The sequence below is a fragment of the Bos indicus genome, chromosome 22, assembly GCF_029378745.1.
Source record: "Bos indicus isolate NIAB-ARS_2022 breed Sahiwal x Tharparkar chromosome 22, NIAB-ARS_B.indTharparkar_mat_pri_1.0, whole genome shotgun sequence".
In the NCBI taxonomy this organism is placed as follows: domain Eukaryota; kingdom Metazoa; phylum Chordata; class Mammalia; order Artiodactyla; family Bovidae; genus Bos; species Bos indicus.
The window spans coordinates 14,052,256-14,072,219 of record NC_091781.1 but is presented as its reverse complement, the minus strand read 5'-3'; the positions used below and the strand labels follow the sequence as shown (position 1 = coordinate 14,072,219).

General features: G+C 41.8%; 1 protein-coding gene across 11 annotated transcripts in view; it reads left to right on the top strand.

Moving 5' to 3' along the window:
- ULK4 (unc-51 like kinase 4) overlaps positions 1-19,964 on the top strand; it is a 521,313-nt gene that overhangs the window by 191,834 nt on the left and 309,515 nt on the right. For all 11 annotated transcript variants that reach the window (XR_011562944.1, XM_070776132.1, XM_070776127.1 and 8 more), the window contains one exon: positions 3,743-3,835. Coding sequence is in view for 10 of the 11 variants with exons in the window: in XM_070776132.1 (XP_070632233.1) it covers positions 3,743-3,835 (93 nt within the window). In the remaining variant the exon portion in view is untranslated. The remainder of the gene's footprint in view (positions 1-3,742; positions 3,836-19,964) is intronic.

The window sequence follows — 19,964 nt, the reverse complement described above, 5'->3', positions numbered from 1 at the left end:
TCCTGGCTGGGAGTTCTTTACATATGCTACCACACATTGCTGCTGGGAGGACCGAGCCCTGTCCACACAGCTGCACTGGGAGAGGACAACGAGAAGCTTGTGCCTGGTCCCCCTGGGCTCTACCCTATGTCTTTCATCTTTGCTGATTTTAACCCATTATCCTTTTTCTGTAAGAAACCATACTTAGGAATACAACAACTTTTCTGAGTTCTGTGAGCCCACCTAGCAGGTAGGCTTGGGTGTCACCAATTTAGGATAAGAGCTTTTTATTTCATAAAACTATGAGAGAAAGGGATAATGCTGTGTTGTTCCTGTTTTGAAAAAATTCTGAATTGTAAGCTTCACAAATACATTTTTTTCACCTCCAAAAATGTTCCTTGATTTTTGTTTTTTTTCATATGATAGAATGTCTTACTCTCATCAATTTGATTTTTTCATTCTTAAAGTTACTTATGTGTGTTTTTGCTGTATTTTTTTTTTAACATTCTCTTTATTACTGTTTTATTTATAATTTTATCATGAACAATTGGTGTTTTGTCTTCTGTCTTTATCATACACGGGCAAATCTCTAATTGCTACAATTTAAAAATATTTCATAAGAAAAATTACTAAAACATGGTAGTTTCTGACTCCTTAAACAGAGCAGTCTACCCAATTTAACATTTCCTTGATTCACTGCCCCCATGTTGAACACTATGGTGCATAATGGGCTCTCAGGTTCCACTGGGGACTGAGCGCCTGCTTCCCCTGTGTTAAATGCTCCCTGAACTGCTCTCTGCTAGGAGTTCTTGGGTTTGCTTTCTTTCGTGTTTCCTATGCTTTCAAGCTGCGCTTCTTTTAATTCTTGGGTTGCCTTTCTGTAATAGTCCCTTTCCTCCCTTTACTTGGCTCTTTTTTTTAAAATCATTGTGGGCTCAGAGGCTGCATAATTAAGCTTATTATGCAATGATTTCCAAAATGAGAGTAAATAGGCTCTGAGTAAGAGCCTGGGGCCCTGTTCTCTAGATGATAAAGCTTTCGCTCCACATCATGGAATTTTAAATACACATTTTGGATTTTTGGAGATGTTTTGCTTCCTTGTTAGTTGTTTCAGAGAGTTAAGTTGTAAAGTTGATGGGTTAGTCTGTCTATTTGTTCATTCATTCGTTCAGTGCTTATTAATTGAGCATCTGCATGGGGCTGTTTACTGCATAGCTCAACCTAAGTAGGCCAGACACAGTGTTTAGTCCAACTCTTTTTCTATTAATAGCAAATAACATGAGAGCACAGCCTGGCTTTGTTGTGAAAACTTCTGATGATGGCATTTTGAGTTTTATGATCTGTGGTCATACTTTGCACTTCAGGCTCTAGGGTATAAATAAGCATGCAGTGCAGAAAACAGTTGACATGGCAGGCCTGAGACTGCTCTTCTGAGAAAGGTCTACTTGCAAGGGTGGCCCTTGGCTGCCATCCTGGAGCCAGGCTCCCAGAGAGCCTCCCGTCAGTGTTTAGCTAATGAGGGTATGTAGTCCACTGTGTCTAAACTGTCTGTGCAGATGACATGGTTTATGCCAGATGCCTGCTTCCATTTGGAAAGTCTAGGACTTTGATACATGTTACATTGCCTATGTAATCCAAGTCTATGTCCCAACCACTAATGCTGAAGAAGCTGAAGTTGAACGGTTTTATGATGACCTGCAAGACCTTCTAGAACTAACATCCAAAAAAGATGTCCTTTTCATCATGGGGGACTGGAATGCAAAAAGGAGGAAGTCAACAGATACCTGGAGTAACAGGAAATTTGGCCTTGGAGTACAAAATGAGGCAGGGCAAAGGCTGTCAGAGTTTTGCCAAGAGAATGCACTGGTCATAGCAAATACCCTCTTTCAGCAACACAAGAGAAGACTCTACACATGGACATCACCAGATGGTCAATACTGAAATCAGATTGATTATATTCTTTGCAGCCAAAGATGGAGAAGCTCTATATAGTCAGCAAAAACAAGACTGGGAGCTGACTGTGGCTCAGATCATGAACTCCTTATTGCCAAATTCAGACTTAAATTGAAAAACATAGGGAAAACCACTAGGCTATTCAGGTATGACCTAAATAAAATGCCTTATGATTATACTGTGGAATGACAGACAGATTCAAGGGATTAGATCTGATAGAGTGCCTGAAGAACTATGGATGGAGGTTCGTGACACTGTACAGGAGGCAGTGATCAAGACCATCACTTGAAACAAGGGAAACAGTGAGAGACTTTATTTTCTTGGGCTCCAAAATCACTGCAGATGGTGACTGCAGCCATGAAACTAAAAGACAGTTGTTCCTCGGAAGAAAAGCAATGACCAATGTAGACAGCATATTAAAAAGCAGAAATATTACTTTGCCAACAAAGGTCCGTCTAGTCAAAGCTATGGTTTTTCCAGTAGTTGTGTATGGATGTGGGTTTTGGACCGTAAAGAAAGCTGAGCACCGAAGAATTGATTCTTTTGAACTGTGGTGTTGGAGAAAACTCTTGAGCATGCCTTGGACTGCAAGGAGATCAAACCAGTCATCCCTAAAGAAAATCAGTCCTGAATATTCATTGGAAGGACTGATGCTGGATCTCCAATACTTTGGCCACTGGATGCGAAGAACTGATTTACTGGAAAAGACCCTGCTGCTGGGAGAGATTGAAGGCAGGAGGAGAAGGGGACAACCAAGGTTGCGATGGTTGAAAGGCATCACGGACTCGATGGACATAAATTTGACTAAGCTCCAGGAGTCGGTGATGGACAGGGAAGCCTGATGTGCTACAGTCTATGGGATTACAAAGAGTCGGACATGACTAAGCGACTAAACTGAGGTTACCTGTGTGACCAGCCCCACGCAATAATACCTTGAGTATTGAGTATTATTGAGGTCCCATGAGTCTGTAATGGACTTCCTTGGGTGGTAACATCACACATACATGCTGCAGTTTGATGGCTGGGAGAAATAGCATGCTGTGTGACCCCTTGTGGAAGGGAGAGAGGTTGAGGAAGCTTGCACAGGGAATCTTCCAGCTCCACCCGTGTCTGTCTCCCTTATGATTCAGCTCTGTGCCTTTGTTGTACTAAGTCTGTACTATGAGTACAACCATACATGGTTCTCATGAGTCCTCTAGAGTCTCTGAATGTGAGGTAGTTTTGTGACACCCAACACAAATGCTAAAATTTCTGAGTCTCTTCTTATGTGGGTAGACTGTACTGATCATTTTAGCTGAATTGTCTCATTGAATCTTTCCAGCACCCATGTCGGAGAAGGTGATGGCACCCCACTCCAGTACTCTTGCCTGGAAAATCCCATGGACAGAGGAGCCTGGTAGGCCACAGTCCATGGGGTCACTAAGAGTCGGACACGACTGAGCGACTTCACTTTCACTTTTCAGTTTCATGCATTGGAGAAGGAAATGGCAACCCACTCCAGTGTTCTTGCCTGGACAATCCCAGGGACGGGGGAGCCTGGTGGGCTGCCGTCTGTGGGGTCGCACAGAGTCGGACACGACTGACGCGACTTAGTAGCAGCAGCACCCACAGCAGCGCCCATGCTCTTGAGTGGTAGGTGAGTGGCATCACTGACCACCACTGGCAAGTGCAGGTGTAGCTCATACATTTATTTCAGTATCTGCTTTTTTGGGAAACATGTTAGAAACTCTTGGAATATTGTTTCTGTTGATCAGAGGAAACCTACAATGAGAAAAGCACTGAGTGCTTTTTAATCATGTTGTCCTTTCAGATATGAACACATCCTCACGCAGCCGGACCCTGTACCAGCATATGCTCTGAAGCTGCTAGTTGCCATGACTGAGCACAACCCGACTTTTACCAGGTACTGTCACTGCAGACTTTCATTTTTTGTTTCTCATCTATAAAGTGAATTTTATGTGTTCTGAAAAGTGTTAAAGATGATGAGATTATACAAGAATCAAGTTTGGTTACCAAAGTGATAAATTGTCATGTTTTATGGCTTGTAATATCTGTGATCTATGGTGTTTTGGATTCTCTTCTCATATCTTTATTCTTTGCTGGGGTTTGCATATTGTGGAATCCATAATGCCCTAAGATTATAAATTCTTTGAAGAGAAAATATGAGCACATGTACTTTTTAAAAAGTGAGTTGTTAACTCATTGTACTGAACGGTTATTTATTAAGTCCCTGTCATATTTATTGACTGTAACTTTTCAACTATTTTAAGTTGACATACTTTCATTGAGTAGTTGAAAGCTTTTTGCCTTTATGGAAGACACCACCTCTGATGACACCAAATTAGTTGCTAGAGCAGCGGCAACTGCTTCAGTCTTGCAAGCAAAGACTGGTCAAAGAGCACCCAGGTCTGCAGAAGGGCAGAACAGTTGTCGCTTTCAAAGAGGAACAGCGATCTTGATTGTGTGGGTTGTGTGGGTGATGTCTGACCCTGTGGGTTTGGATCCTGTACCTGTAGGTACAGTGCACCTGAAGAGCTGTCCTTCAGTCTTTCTTAAAGAACTAAACCACACAGTTGCAGCCACCTGGATTTCAGCCAGTGTGCTGTTTACCCGTCCTGCATAGTGGTGGTGGTGTTTTTGTTCAGTCACTCAGTCTTGTCTGACTCTTTGTGACCCCATGGACTGTAGCACACCAGGCTTCCCTTTTCTTTACCATCTCCCCAAATTTGCTCAAACTCATGTCCATTGAGTCAGTGGTGCCATCCAACCATTTCATCCTCTGTTGCCCCCTTCTCCTGCCCTCATTCTTTCCCAGCATCAGGGTCTTTTCCGATGAGTCAGCTCTTCTCATCAGGTGGCCAGAGTGTTGGATTTTGAGCATCTATCCTTTCAATGAATATTCAGGGTTAATTTCCTTTAGGATTGACTTGTTTGATCTCATTGTTGTCCAAGGGACTCTCAAGAGTCTTCTCCAACACCACAGTTCAAAAGCATCAGTTCTTTGGTGCTCAGGCTTCTTTATGGTCCAACTCTCACATCTGTACATAGTGATGAACGACCATTAATGCTGGACAAGAAAGGCTCTTTGCAGAGTATCTGTATTGAGTGGCAGTCTGAACTAAGACAACCTTTGCAGGGGGTGTGCCATGCCTGGCGTGTACATTGACCCAGTCACAGGTCAGCCACAGTGCTGGTGCTATTGCAGAACTCAGGCCCATGTCCTGTGGGTGGCCATGTTCATTTCCAGAGAGTGACATGTAAATGTGACCATGTAGTCTGGCTGTCACATTGCAAAAGAACTTGGAGAACACTTAAGTAACCCTTTTATGTCCTTGGCAGTTCTTAATCCTGTGTTTCTGTCCAGTGAGTCTTCCAAAATTTCTGATTTAGAAGGCACCATTTTCTCTTCCTACAGAAGAAATTTAAGTCTGAAGAGTGAATCTGTGTTAGAAATTAAAGCCAAATTCAGGTAGTTGTTTCTTTCCTGGACTCATTATGTACTAATTTTATCCCTTCATTAGATTGAATGGATTGTATTTCTTTTTTTTTAAGTTGACTCGTGCTCTTTCATGAGACATGTTTTCGAGACTACTTCCTCTTCTTGCCAATTCTTTATTAAATACATTGGACTTTTTCATATTGAGGGGAAAAAGTATAGTGAAGTAGAAACAGATAATTGATGACCTAAAATCTTTTTATTTTAAAATGATTAGACCCTAGGTTTAGAAGTCAGTTTATTCTTTTGAAAAAAGATTTACAAGCAGAATTCAGTGGATTAATTTTTATAAACTTTTTTGTTTGTTTTCCTTGCATAATTAATATTTGAGTATCTTATTTTTATATTAAATTCCAGTAATATAACCAAGTGGTACCCTGGGCTTCCTTATTCCCCACCACTGATACACAAATCTTTGCCAAAATAATAATACTTATTATTATTTTGGTGGGTGTCCTTCTTGAACTTTTGAGGGGCTATTTAAATTCAATGTGAATATGCTGAAATAGCTTCTCTTTGTAGTGGTCATATTTTAAACAATCATAGATAGTATCATTGGGTATGTGTTGTACTGAAATTTGCATTTTCATATATCAAAATTATTTGAAGATCTTTATCAGTATTTATTCATACTTCGGTGATCTTTGCCAACTTACGGATGGAAATGGGATTTTGTTTTATTTTGCTTTTACTTATCTACTGGTAATCTGGAACCTCTTAATATTTATTCACTATAATTAAACTGTGAAAAGTGCATAGCTTTCAGCCTTCAGTTCTACTTCTAAGTATCTATTCTAGAGAAAAATGCATATATGTGCAAAGATTTCAGCCTAAGCAAGTAAGTTTTAAAATGAGAACAATGATTTTAAAATTAAATTATGTTACAGCTGTAATAAACACAGCTGTGTAACAGTTTGACAGGGCAAGATTCATTTTGAATGTTCTACAAAAATATCCTAAAAATTTTGTAAACTGAAATTATTTATCACCCCCAAACCTCGTTTAATAATCACTTTTGCCTTTTGTAGAGTCTCTTTCTATATTCACTATTCTCTTCTGTTTGCCTTTTCTCTTGAAACAGGATATAAAAATAAGAGCTGTCCCATGTTGGTTTTGACTGAGGCTCCAGAGGTCAAGAGCAAAGCATTACAGGGCTATTACCACACACCTGCTCTCTCCCTCTCCCCTCATCTTTCTAAATGGAGGTCCTAGATCCTGTGGGTCCTACCAACCTGTGTGCATCTTGCAAAAATCCATGCATACAGCTTGAAGTGGGGGTGGGGGAAAGAAAGTTTTTATTTCCCTAACTAGATTTTCTTTCTTTTTTCTTTTTTTTCCAAAAAATGATTTTTCAGTCCAACATTTTGAAATGGATAATAAATTTCTATCTGGGGAAAAGATACAACATGCTGAGAAGAGCAGTTCCTTCCTCTGTCCACCACGTCCTTTCCTCATCTTCCTATTATATTGTGTGTGGTTGACTACTTTTACTCATTTTATGTCCGAAGGCAAACTAATAGCTCTGTGTATTTTCTCATTTCTCCCTCTCACACACAAATAGCGTATTATGTATGTTTTTCTACCGTATGACTTTTTCCCCCAATTTTGTTTCTTTATGGATACATAGAGGGCTTCCACATTGAGTTTCACAGTTATAAAACCTTCCATTGTATGGATGTAGCATGCTTCATCTCGTTGATGTCTAATAGAGAGATTTGGGTTGTTCCACATTGTTTGCTCTATCAAAGGATTGATAGAATAATAATGAACAGTGAATAATCTTATCCATGCATCATTTTTTAGTATGCATGTACATCTTACAGGATAAATCTGTAGCTATGGTATTTGTGTATCAAAAAATAAATGTACTTAAATTTTTTTTTTTCTTAAGATTTGGACACATTGCCCTGTATGTGTCCTCTGCATGTACACTTAGTCATATCCAACTCTTTGCTACTCCGTGGACTGTAGCCCACCAGGCTCCTCTGTCTGTGGGATTTTGCAGGCAAGAATACTGGAGTGGGTTGTCATTTCCTCCTCCAGTGGATCTTTCTGACCCAGAGATTGAACTCGTGTCTCTTGCATCTCCTGCATTGGCAGGCGGATTCTTTACCAGCTGAGCCTCCGGGGAATCCCCTGCCCTATGTGGAGATTTTACCATTTTACATCTTCAAAGGATGCCTGGTTCCCTACAACCCTGCCATCAGAATTCGTTGTTAAATTTTGGAATGTGCCAGTGTGATGAGATAGATTATTCTCTTGTAATTTTTATTTGCATTTTCCTTTTCATGAGTGAAGTTGAATATTTCTTTATATGGTTAAGGGCCATTTGTATTTTGCTTTTTGCTCATGCTCTTTGCCATCAGTTCTTGGTCTTGGCAATGCCACTCTTTAAAGGGAAACTTCCTGCCTGGCTGTCCATTGCACAAATACACTACAGCGTGCTAATCCAGTTTTACTTGTAACAATGTCTGCACTGTTCCTGTTTTTTTTTTTTTTTTTGCTGTTGTGAGTAGCATGACCATGAGTATTACTTTATGTTCTCCTTAGTGGATCTGTGTATGTGTCTCCATTGAGTATTCATTCTAGAGTGGAAGTACTGGCTCACAGAACTTGTGCTTGCCCTGATCCAGTAGATACTACCAAGCAGTTTTCTTTATTGGTTGTACCAATTTACATTCCCACTAGCATTGGTCAAGAGGTCTGGTTGTCACATAAGCTTTAAAAATTTTTTTAACGTCAGGTTTTATTGAAGTATAAGTCTCTATACAGTAAAATATGTGCATTTTAGGTATGCAGGTCTCTGAGTTTTGAGAAACATACTCAATTGTGGAATTATCATCATGATCAAGATAGAGTATTTCCATCATTCCAGAATTTCCCTTTATGCCCCTTGGATTGTTAGCTGATGAAGATTCTGTTTGTGTGGAGAATAATATGACCAGACTGATTTTATGTTTCATTTTAACTTTTAAAATGTATTTCAAGAGGTAATACAGAATGCATTTCAAATTTTAGTATTTGAAAGAGTTTACACAGAAAAGCACGTTTTCACCCCAGGAGACAGCCGCTTTTGGACCGGTGTGTGTGCCTTTCACGTAGATGGTGGGTGCTGACTGCACCGTTCTTCACTTCTTCCAAAAATGAGTGTAACAGCTTTGTTGAGATATAATTCTCATACCATCTGTGCTTTTTTAAAAAAACAGATACATAATATTACATTTTATGCATATTGCATATTTTGTCGTCTTTTGGTGAACATTTATGTTTTTCTAATGTGTTGGTATTATAAAACAAAGCTGCGACTGATGAAGTAGGTTATTTATCGTATTTGTGAACATACATACATAAGACAAATACTGAAAATGTAATTTTTTCACTACAGGGTACATAGTATCATCTGGGGATGTTTTAAAAAGTCTAAACCCCAGGCCTTATTCCAAGCCAATTAAATCACCATCTCTAAAACTGGACACCAGCAACAGTAGCTTTGAAGCCCACCAGGTGATTACAGTGTGCAAACCAGGAACCCAAGTCTAAGCATTTGTAATTTTAGGGGTGTTGCCAAATTACCCCCAGTCTAGGCTATACCAAATATGTGTGAGAGTGCCTATTTCTGCTAAAATTTTATTGAATTAGTGTATATAAGTGTTTGATCTTTGCCTGTCTGATACGTGAAATTTGTCCATTATTTATTTCTAGTTTGCATTGTGACCAGATTGTATGAAGTGTTCTATTTCTAATTTTTATTATTTGATTTTATTTGTGATCTAATAGGAGATTAATTTTTGTGATTGTTCTATGTTTAATTGCTTACCGTCACCAAAACAAAGTTAGGGCTGGGCCTGAAACAAGTTCGCTCACCCATAATTTGGGCAAGTGCCTAAAACAGTAACTCATTAACCTAGAAAGTGAAAGTGAAAGTGAAGTCGCTCAGTCGTGCCCGACTCTGCGACCCTGTGGACTGTAACCCACCAGGCTCCTCCATCCATGGGATTCTCCAGGCAAGAGTATTGGAGTGGGTTGCCATTTCCTCTCCAGGGGATCTTCCCAACCCAGGGATTGAACCTAGGTCTCCCACATTGTAGGCAGACGCTTTACCCTCTGAGCCACCAGGGAAGTATTAACCTATAAAATCTTCCCCAATGACTTGGCAGTAGTGGTTTTTTTAGGCAAAATGTTTCGTTTTTCAGTGATATCAAGAGTAGATGCCTTAATTTTTTTTTAATATCTGTTTTTTAAATTTATTTATTTTAATTTGAGGCTAATTACAATATTATAGTGGTTTATGTGTAAGTAGGTTTCTAGTAATATAAAAATAAGTGTGAACCATTTTTTATAAATTTATTAGATCCATTAGCATCATGTTCTTAAAAAGATAGTCAATTTAGATTGTACATATTAAGAGTTTAGAGAACCAAGCAATAAGTATTGAAACATGAAATCATTTTATGTCAAGTGCAACATTTATTTTTTAATTGTTCTTATTTTATGGTATTCTTAGCAGATGAAGGCTTCTTCAAAAGCTTAGCTGTAGTACATATTACAATTGAGAATTTATTGTTCCCCTTCAAATAAGGGCCAAGAGCATGATCAAAAAAAAAAAAAACAACAAAAACAAACCACAGGGCCCTGGTGAATCTAGCTTATTCCTGGGTTTATAGCAGAAAGGTAAATTGTTTGCATGAGTGTTGGTTTAGTTTTCCTGTCTGATGGAAGGTGTGAACTCCCCAGAGCTCTGTCCTCTTCTCTCACCTTAATTTTACAGTAGGGTGCACCAAGCCATTGCAAGCGTGTTTCCATTAAGAGCTAATCAGCTTTCAGCAAACCTTCCATAGCAGACAAATTAAATTTTAACTTCTTGAATTCTTTTGGAGCAACATTTAACTCTTTCCCTAAATTAGAAAAAATATGCTGTATAAGAATTATCATTTTAGTTTGCTGAAAAATTGTTAGAGCCCTTTGTGTTACGGCAAGATTTTTGAAAAATGCCCTTTAGAAGAAAGGAACTTCAGTGGTCTCTTGGAGGAAGTTCTTGGTGACTTCTTACCGTATGGCACCAGTCTTCTTCTGACTTCTCACTGGTTTTTGGTTCTTTTGTTCGTTCATTCACTCACTCATCAAATATCTACTCAGCAACCATTGAATGATGCTAGGACAAGTGATAATTAAGGTGAAGTTCTTACTACCCTCTAGGTGCTTAGAGTTTAGTGGAGAAAACAGATTTATCAATAGATTTTCTTTTTATTTTTTAATTAAAAAATATTTTTTTAAATTGAAGGATAATTGCTTTACAGAATTTTGTGATTTTCTGTCATATATCAACAAGAATCAGCCATAGGTACACCCATATTCTTTCTTTATTAAGATTTTTTCTTTTTTTGATGTGGACCATTTTTAAAGTCTTTATTGAATTTTTACGCTACTACTTCTGCTTTGTGTTTCGAGTTTTTGACGGTGAGTCATGTGGGATCTTAGCTTCCTGACCAGGGATCACTCACTCACCCCCTTCGTTGGAAGGCAAATTCTTAACCACTAGCTGCCAGGGCGGTCCCTAGCCATAGGCTTTCATAAGACGGTGTAACAATTTCAGGGTACAGTCATATCCAGGAGGTTATGGGAGCACCTAAAGGAATTTAACCTAACTAGCTGTATAATTTTGACACAGTTTCTTAACCTGACTGAACCTAAGTTCCCTCATCTGGAAAATGGGGGTGGTGTTAGTACCTGGTCAACAGAAAATGCAACGGAAGTGTCCTTCTTCCCCTCCCCTGTCTTTAATTTTTGCCATTTTAATTATGATATGTCTTCATTTGGGTCTGTTTGGGTTCCTCTTGCTTGGGACCCTCCTTGGTTCCTGTACTTGTGTATCTCTTTTCTTCTTCAAGTTTTCAGGTATAATTCCTCAAATACCTTTTTGATCACCTTTTCTCTTTGTGAGACCTCTATAATGTGAATATCAGTGTGTTTAATGTTGTTCTACAAATCTCTTCAGCTGTTCATTTTTGGGTTTTTTTGCCTTTCTGAGGGTGATTTCCATCATTTTGTATTCCAAATTACTTTTTGCCTTCTTTTGTATCGGACTGCTATTCACTCCTGGTGTTTTTTATTTCACTGATTTAATTCTTCATTTCTGGTTGCATCCTTCTTATATTTTCTAATTCTTTATTAAAATTCTCGTTGTGTTCATCTACTCTTTTCCTTAATCTGGTTGACAGTTTTATTATTCGTTGAAAAAAACTCATTGCTTTGAATTTTTATCTGGTAAAGTATTTTTTTCAGGGGTGTCTTTTGATCTTTCATTTGAGACTTGTTCCCCTGCCTTTTCATTTTGCTTAACTTATTCTGCCTCTATAAATTTAGGCGCAACATTTACAAATTGCCATCTTGAAGTGCTGTCCTTATGTGGGAGCCTCCCTAGGCAGACTGTGTGTGCCCAGGGCCTTTCGTGGGAGATCTGAATTTGACATGGACAGAAATTTTGCTGTGCTCACACCTCTGTCCTTGGCAGGGGATGGAGAGGCTAGAGCTGGAGCCAGGTGTGAGGTGGGACTTCCCCGCTGCTCAATGGCCATGGCCACCCTGACAGGGCCAGGGTCTGATCCCACATTGTAGAGCTGAAGCCCTGATGGTCAGGCCGGAACTAGCTCTTTCCCTTTAAGTGTGTGCCTTCTGGGTTCCTGGCACTGGGACCCTTGTCCCAGAGAGGGGCAGTGCTTGAAGCTGGGGGTCCTGTCGGGGCTCTTGGCTCCTGTCAGCTACGGAGAGAGGTCTGACCTTGAAGCACCACCTGTGGAGACTCCAGCAGTTGTTTCTCTTGCCTCTTCTCGGAAGCAGCCTCAAGTCCAGGTCCCCTCGGTCCTTTGTCTGCTCTCTTCATGCTGCTTCCGGGGCGGGCCAGCCCGTGCTTGTGCACGCTTGGAGGCCAGGCTTCCCACAGCCCTCCTGTTCATCCCAGTGATCCTCCAACTGGCCAGAGTCTTGTCTCCCCTGGGTAGGACCCCAGGGTTGGTGCACTCAGTCAGCAGCTCAGAGCCCTTCTTCCCCAGGGTGGGTCTCCACCTGTGGATCCTCCCCTTTACTCTGCATCCTCTCCCTTGGCACAGGTCCTGCCCTGATCACTTTTCTTCCGTCCCTACCCAATTACGTGTGGATCTTTATTGCAGCCTTGGTTGTACAGGAATCTTTTTGCCAGCTTCCAATTACCCGCCAGTGAGAATTTTTCCCCATGTAGATGTATTTTTGATGTGTTTGTGAGGGAAGGCGAGCACCACACTCTCCTGCTCTGCCATCTTGAGTCCATCTCCCACTGCTGTTAGCTATTTTTTGAAAGTGAAACATACCTTCCATTCTTATGAAAGATTTTACACTTGCATGTGTTCATTTTATATTGTTTGGTTCTAGAGAAATCCACAGTGTATAAGTGTATTAGAATGTCTCTCTGCTTTCCTTGTAAACGATTTTTTTATTTTGTGACCCTGTGAAGTCTGTGACTCCTGGACTTTAGCCAGGATGGTTCTTTCAACACAGGAATCTTTTATTTCAATGCAAATGTGAATTCAGGGTTACATGACTACTATTTCATGATCAGAAGTGGATGGTTTCAGCTTACTTTTTTGGTGTGACATTTACAAGTCAACCTCTTCTAAGTGGTTCTAAACTCTAGTTTATTGTACACCTTTAAAAGTGTGGTTCTCCGGTTGTGTACAATATAGAGTGGTGGTAAAACTGAGTAGGGGTTCAGTAAAACTTTTTGGGTTTCACAAGACATCCTTTTCCGCAGGCTTCCCCTTGTTGTCTAAAGCAGAGACTCACAAGCTATGGCCCATGGGGCCAGAACCTGCGAAGTAAGAGTGGTGATTACATTTTTAAAGATTCGTGCAACTTACCAACACAGAAGAATAAGAGGCCCAGAGACCTCGTGTCTGGCAAAGCCTAAAATATATACTTTCTCGCCCTTTAGAGAAAATGTTTCCTGACCCCTGAACTGAGTGAATAGAACTTTTTTGTCTATATTATGTGAACCCTAACCTCTAGAAAGAAATATTAGAACATTAGTGCTGTATGGGACTTTGGGGAGAGCATCTGAATGTTTTAAAACGTATATCACATTTTTTTTTAACCTGGGAGTTTTTTTTTATTATTCATGATATACTTTTTGAGGTGCCTAAAATTATTCTTGATTGGTGAGATCAGCAGACGAGATGACTGCCCTCAAAAAGTTAATGTTTTATGCTCACAGATTCCAAGAGGAGGGGGTACCCCATGCCACGGGCAGCCACGTGGGGAAGCAACAGAGGCAGTCAGGAGGCAGAGAGGGGAGAGGAAAACGTGGGCAAGAGCCTGTGTTGTAGTTCATGAGGGAAGGAGTGGGTGAGGTTTGGCTGCTTGACTAGCTTCACTGGGCTCTGAGGGGAGGGGTTTGTCTCTCCTTACCTGGTACCTGGCCCTGGGATGATAAGGGCAGGGAAGTAGTGGCCTGGAGTTTAAGAGCTTTGTATGAAGGGGGCCGGTGGGGGTTTGGTTGGTTTGCATTGGAAAGGCAAGCCCCTGGAGGGCCCTTCCCTCCAGAGTTAGCGAGATCTTGGGCTTCCCGGTGGCTCAGTCGGTAAAGAATCTGCCTGCTATGCGGGAAACCTGGGTTCAATCCCTGGGTCAGGAAGATTCCCTGGAGAAGGGAGTGACAGTCCACTCCAGTATTCTTGCCTGGAGAATCCCATGGACAGAGGAGCCTGGAGAGCTACAGTCCATGGGTGGCAGAGTCTCGAAAATTCAGAATAAAAAGACATGATTAGCATCCTGATGTCTTCATTTTACATATGAGGGAAGTGAGGCCCTGAGAGGGAATTTGGATGCCCCAGACCCCATAGTCAATTCAGAGATCAGATTTTGGATCTAGACCTTCTGGTCCACTGTCCTTTGTACTATCCAGCAGAACCACTTTTTAAAAGATACCCAAGTGAATACAACAGTGTACTTTGAAGTCAGGTTGTTTTAAGCTTCTCTGTGTCACATTACTGGTAAGATTGGTCCCGTTCCTCAGCATGATTGTCTTTGGTGTTGTGCAGATCTTATCGTGGCACCTGCAGGCTTTTTCTTTGTTTGCCTCTGCCATCACCACTAGGTTCTGGTTCTCCTCTCTGTCTGTTTTTATCATTGAGGCAGCTCCTGGCACAATTCTGGTTAGTAATTTCCTGATTCCTGACCTCTTCCATTCCTCTGCCTCCTGGATTGTAAACTCTCTTCTGCTTGTGACTTAAAACCACTGCTACAGGGTTAGAATCCTTCCTCATGTTAATTATGAGATAGCTGATCATCCTGTCTCCTACAGGAACTGATGCAAGTCTTTATGTAAACCCTCATGGAGTATTAAATTCTCTCTGTCCATCCCAGTATTCTGATAGAATTATGGAAGGATGTGTAAGTGTGTGTATGAGTGATAGAATTATAGAAGAATTATGATAGACTTATGGAAGGATTGTGTGTGTGTGTGTGTGCTCAGTCATGTCCAACTCTTTGTGACCCCATGGACTGCAACCCACCAGCCTCCTCTATCCATGGAATTTTCCAGGATATTGGAGCAGGTTGCCACTCTCCAGGGGATCTTCCCTACCTGGGGATTGAACCTGCCTCTCTTGCATCTCCTGCATTGGCAGGTGGGTTCTTTACCAGCTGAGCCACCAAGGAAAGATACCAGCCTAAAACTTCAGGAGTTTGATCCAAGGCCATCTATTTTCTTTAGTGATTTGTGAGGAAGATCAATCGTAATTGAAATCTGTTTTGACCTTTTAAAAACATCTTTCCTTTTCCTAGTGTAGGTAGTGGTAACACTTCTTATGTTCTTCCACTGCTCCTCATCACAGAGATTTTCCCTGAGTTCCTGCTGACTTGGTGCACATTCCATTGCCTAACTTTATTGTATGGGGGTCAGCTCGGTCCACTGAGACTGTTCATCTCTGTCCTTAGAAACAGCTTAATCTTTTGACTCCGTATTCCCATAGCAGCCCTGTGTGCTGGAGACGTGTGTTTTGTGTGCCCTCTATCGCTCGGTGGTGTTTGACTCTTTTGCAACCCCATGGAGCCCGCCAGGCTTCTCTGTCCCAAGCAATCATACTGAAGTGGGTAGCCATTTCCTCCTCCAGGGAATCTGCTTGACCCAGGAATCAAACCTGAGTCTCCAGCATTGGCAGATGATTTTTCACCACTTGCACCACCTGGGAATCCACACTGGAGGCACACTCACTCCAGTTATCCTCCTCTGGCTTGCATGGGTTCAGTGACAGTTTTCCTTACAGAGTGGCAACTGGGTCCTGACCAAGAACCCAACAGGCCGATGTGTCTGGTCACATGGTGTCTGACTTGAACCACACTTGTCATATTGGAAGCCAGCATTTAGTTGAAGTCTCTGATCAGGGCAATGCCTGAGGTTTTGTGGTCTGCAATCAACAATAACTCACAGTTCCTTCTTTCTTTATTTAAATAGATGTTCAGAGAGCTTTAACAAAAAGCTACCTAACATTTTCTCCTGAAGTAGTTCCTTACTTGCCCACAACAAAATTCATTTGTATCTTTTCTCTTCTTCACAAAGTCTCTTGAAGTTTTGCAGTTTATTTCCATTGTAGAATTATGGAACTTCGGGGCAGAATCTGCCCTGATATTTTTCTGTGTACAGGAACAGTTAATATTTTTCACTCACTGAGTCACCCTGCAAGTGCTTGTGTTCTCTGAGTTGGGTGGAACATACATGCTTCTGATTTTCATGGAGCTTATGAATGCCTGGAGGGTAACAGAATAAACAAGGAAATCAACTTAAAAACCTCATGTACAGAATAATAAAAAGCAGGATTAGAGAGTGAGAGTGATGGGTGGGGTCAGCTGTTTTTGAGAGGGTGGTCAGGGCTTCTTGGGAAGGTGACAGCATGTAAGAGTGAGGTGAGGGAGTTGAATAGCTGTGTTGATGCTAGCGTCCTAATGAAGGAAGTGAGCCTCTGTTTTTCTCGGACTTTCAGATGAAGGGAAAAACAACAGTGTCAGTGCTGCTGCAAGTGTCAATAAGATGAGGATGAGCTGGCAGCAGGAGTAATATTGTAGGGCTTATTTTTGGTGGCGTTCAGGGGCAAAAGCCTGGCAGGGGGCGATTCACTGAGGAGGGAATGATGGTGGAAACAGGGAGCATCAGTAATTCTAAAAAGAGTTTTGCTATGAAGCAGAGCTGAAAAATGGGGAGCTTGAGGGAAATTTGGTGTCAAAGCAGTTTTTGGCTTGTTCTGAATATTTTAGTGATGTTTCTCTGTTGATGAGGATGATCTAAGTGCAGGAGTTGATAAACTACAGTTTAGGGGCCAAATCCAGCCCACCTGCTTTTGTAAATAAAATATTATTAATAAAGACCCTGACGCTGCGAAAGATTGAGGGCAGGAGGATAAGGAGGCGACAGAGGATGAGATGGTTGGATGACATCACCGACTCAATGAACATGAGGTTGAGCAGACTCGCAGAGATGGTGAAGGACAGGGAGGCCTGGCGCGCTGCAGTCCATGGGGTCGCAAAGAGTCGGACATGACGGTGCGACTGAATGACAACAACAATAGCAGAACACAGGCCGCACTTATCCATTTGTGTATTGTTTGTGGCTGCTTTTGTGCTACAGTGGCAGAGTTGGGAAGTTTTGAAAGTATTTGCTTGTGTCCCTTTACTAGAATAGTTTCCCAACCCTCGATCTCGTAGTAAGGATGAAGAGCGTGAAGCAACAGAGTAAGCAATGCCTTGCTGGACTGATACTTGCCTCCTAGGGGGTAGCCCCTGGAGTGCCCCCTCAGGGACAGGGGTTAGAATCTCGTGCACAGGTTAATTGAGCTGGGGAGTTGGGCAGTGATGCTCTGTCTTTGGGATGCTTAAAATGAGACTTGAAGTGGTGTAGTTATCTGTCTAGAAACTGGGTACCTGATGTGGGGAGATTAGAAAAGAGTTTGGAAGTGTTGAGATCAGTGAATTGAGAGCTGAAGGTATTGACTTCTTATTTGGATAACTGGAAACTATGTTCTGTATTCCTATTTCTAGAGTATTTATAAAAACAATAGTAACACTGTACTAAACCTCCATGCTGTTTACATATTTCTCTTTGGGGCTGTTGTCATTTGTAACTATCCCTTTTCCCCCTGATTTAAGGTAGAGAGTAAAATGGTAAATATTACTGTGATTATTACAATTTTTATTTTTATGAGTTCCTCTTTTTATACTTGCTTGATTCCCAGGGATGCACTGATAAAGAATCCACCTACTAATTCAGGAAATGCGGGTTCAGTCCTTGGGTCGGGAAGATCCCCTGCAGAAGGAAAGAGCCCTCCACTCTAGTATTCTTGCCTGGAGAATCCTCATGGACAGAGGAGCCTGGCAGATTACAGCCCACGGGGTCACAGAGAGTTGGATATGACTGAACACACACACACAAACACACTTTTCACACTTGCCTTTGAAAAATTAAGACATTATTTTCCCTATGAAAAATGTGTTACGTTCCCCATAATAGACTGTTGAAGCGTGTTCAGAATTATTTATTCTTAGCTCCTTCAGATAGAACGGAGCTCAGTCCTCTCTCAAACCCTGCTGAGAGGTGTTTTTTAGCCTGGGCCTTCTGTCTAGAACAGACATCTTCTGTCTAGAAACATATCTTACCATAGAATGTTGGTTGAATCTCAGGTGTACTGTGCCCTTGGCTATGTTTTATCACCTGCTCGTGACTTGCTCAGACTTAAGCATTTGAGACCAGTTTGGACCTGTGATTCTCCATGTCTTTTCTGGTGCAGCTTGATGCGATCCTTTAGTGGTGAACGGTGCATGCAGCCCATGGGTTGCTGGTCATCTCCGCCTCAGCTCTGCACTGTCAAGAGCCCTAGGCTTCCTCGGCCCCTGCTGCTGCTGCTAAGTCACTTCAGTCGTGTCCAACTCTGGGTGACGCCATAGACGGCAGCCCACCAGCCTCCGCCGTCCCTGGGATTCTCCAGGCAAGAACACTGGAGTGGGCTGCCATTTCCTTCTCCAATGCATGAAAGTGAAAAGTGAAAGTGAAGTTGTTCAGTCGTGTCCGACTCTTAGCAACCCCATGGACAGCAGCCTTCCAGGCTCCTCCGTCCATGGGAGTTTCCAGGCAAGAGTACTGGAGTGGGGTGCCATTGCCTTCTCTGCCTCGGCCCCTAGACACAGCCAAAGACTGTTCTGCAGACTCTGTGGCCATTGTGGAGATGACACGACACACTGTGAAGAGAGCTCTGCTCACATACTGCAGTTCTTTTAGCACAGGAATCTAGCCTGGGCTATCAGAGCATATGCGAATTCTGTGCATTCCCAGCCTCCCGAGCAGTTCAACCTTGGTTCAGTGGCAGCCTCCTCAGGTCCGCAGTCATTATTAGGGAGTGGCTCAGCTGCACAGAGAAGCTTTTCTGTGGGGTTTGTGCAGACCCTTTTGTATGTGCGTGTCCACAGTGACCTGTTCCAGCCCGTTTTGTGAGGAGGCGGAAGCTTGAAGTGGCCTGTGTGCCAGTGAAATGAGGCCTTCCCTGTGCGTGGTTCCAGGGTGAGTGTGTCAGTGCCCGTGACTAGACGGCAGTCGTGGGTGTGGGTACGACCTACATCTCCAGTAACTTTCATGAGCCGTTGCCATCTAAACATTGATGTTCTTTGGTGGAACACTTGATTTTTCATGTATATACAGGGTGTGCTGTCAAAGCAGTCTACTATATTCTTTACCATAATCAACATTTTTCCATTTCTTTATCCAGCCACCACAGGCTGGGAATATTCTTTAAATGATTTGTTTATTTAACATCTTCATTTTAACTGGTTTGTTCAGGAATGTGTCAACATGACAGTTAAATTAGTTGCGTCAGACCAGAGTATTAATGTGTGACACATTTATTTTGACTGATGCATTTATTTATCTTAGCTTGGCGGGAGTTTCCAACTCTTCTTATTGGCATCTTGGAGTTTTGACTCAATTTAATGCCTTTTTGTCATTTTGCACTTGTAGAGCAAATTTGTCTTGCTTTGCTGCTGCTGCTGCTAAGTCGCTTCAGTCGTGTCCGACTCTGTACAACCCCATAAACAGCAGCCCATTAGGCTCCTCTGTCCCTGGGATTCTCCAGGCAAGAAACTGGAGTGGGTTGCCATTTCCTTCTCCAATGCATGAAAGTAAAAAGTGAAAGTGAAGTCACTCAGTGTGTCCGACTCTTAGCGACCCCATGGACTGCAGCTACCAGACTCCTCCATCCATGGATTTTCCAGGCAAGAGTACTGGAGTGGGTGCCATTGCCTTCTCCGCGTCTTGCTTTAGATGGTGTTAAAATGTGGGCACAGAAAATAATGCCAGAAGGAGAAGATAATGTGGTCTGGCAATGAAGCACCCTATGGTGCCCTTATATTGATATTTCATATTTATACAGTTACTCATTGTCTTTACAAATCACAGTTCATTTAGAAACCTTTACCTGGTTATTACAGCCAGCCAACCTTCATGGCATCCTAACTGTAGAAATAACAG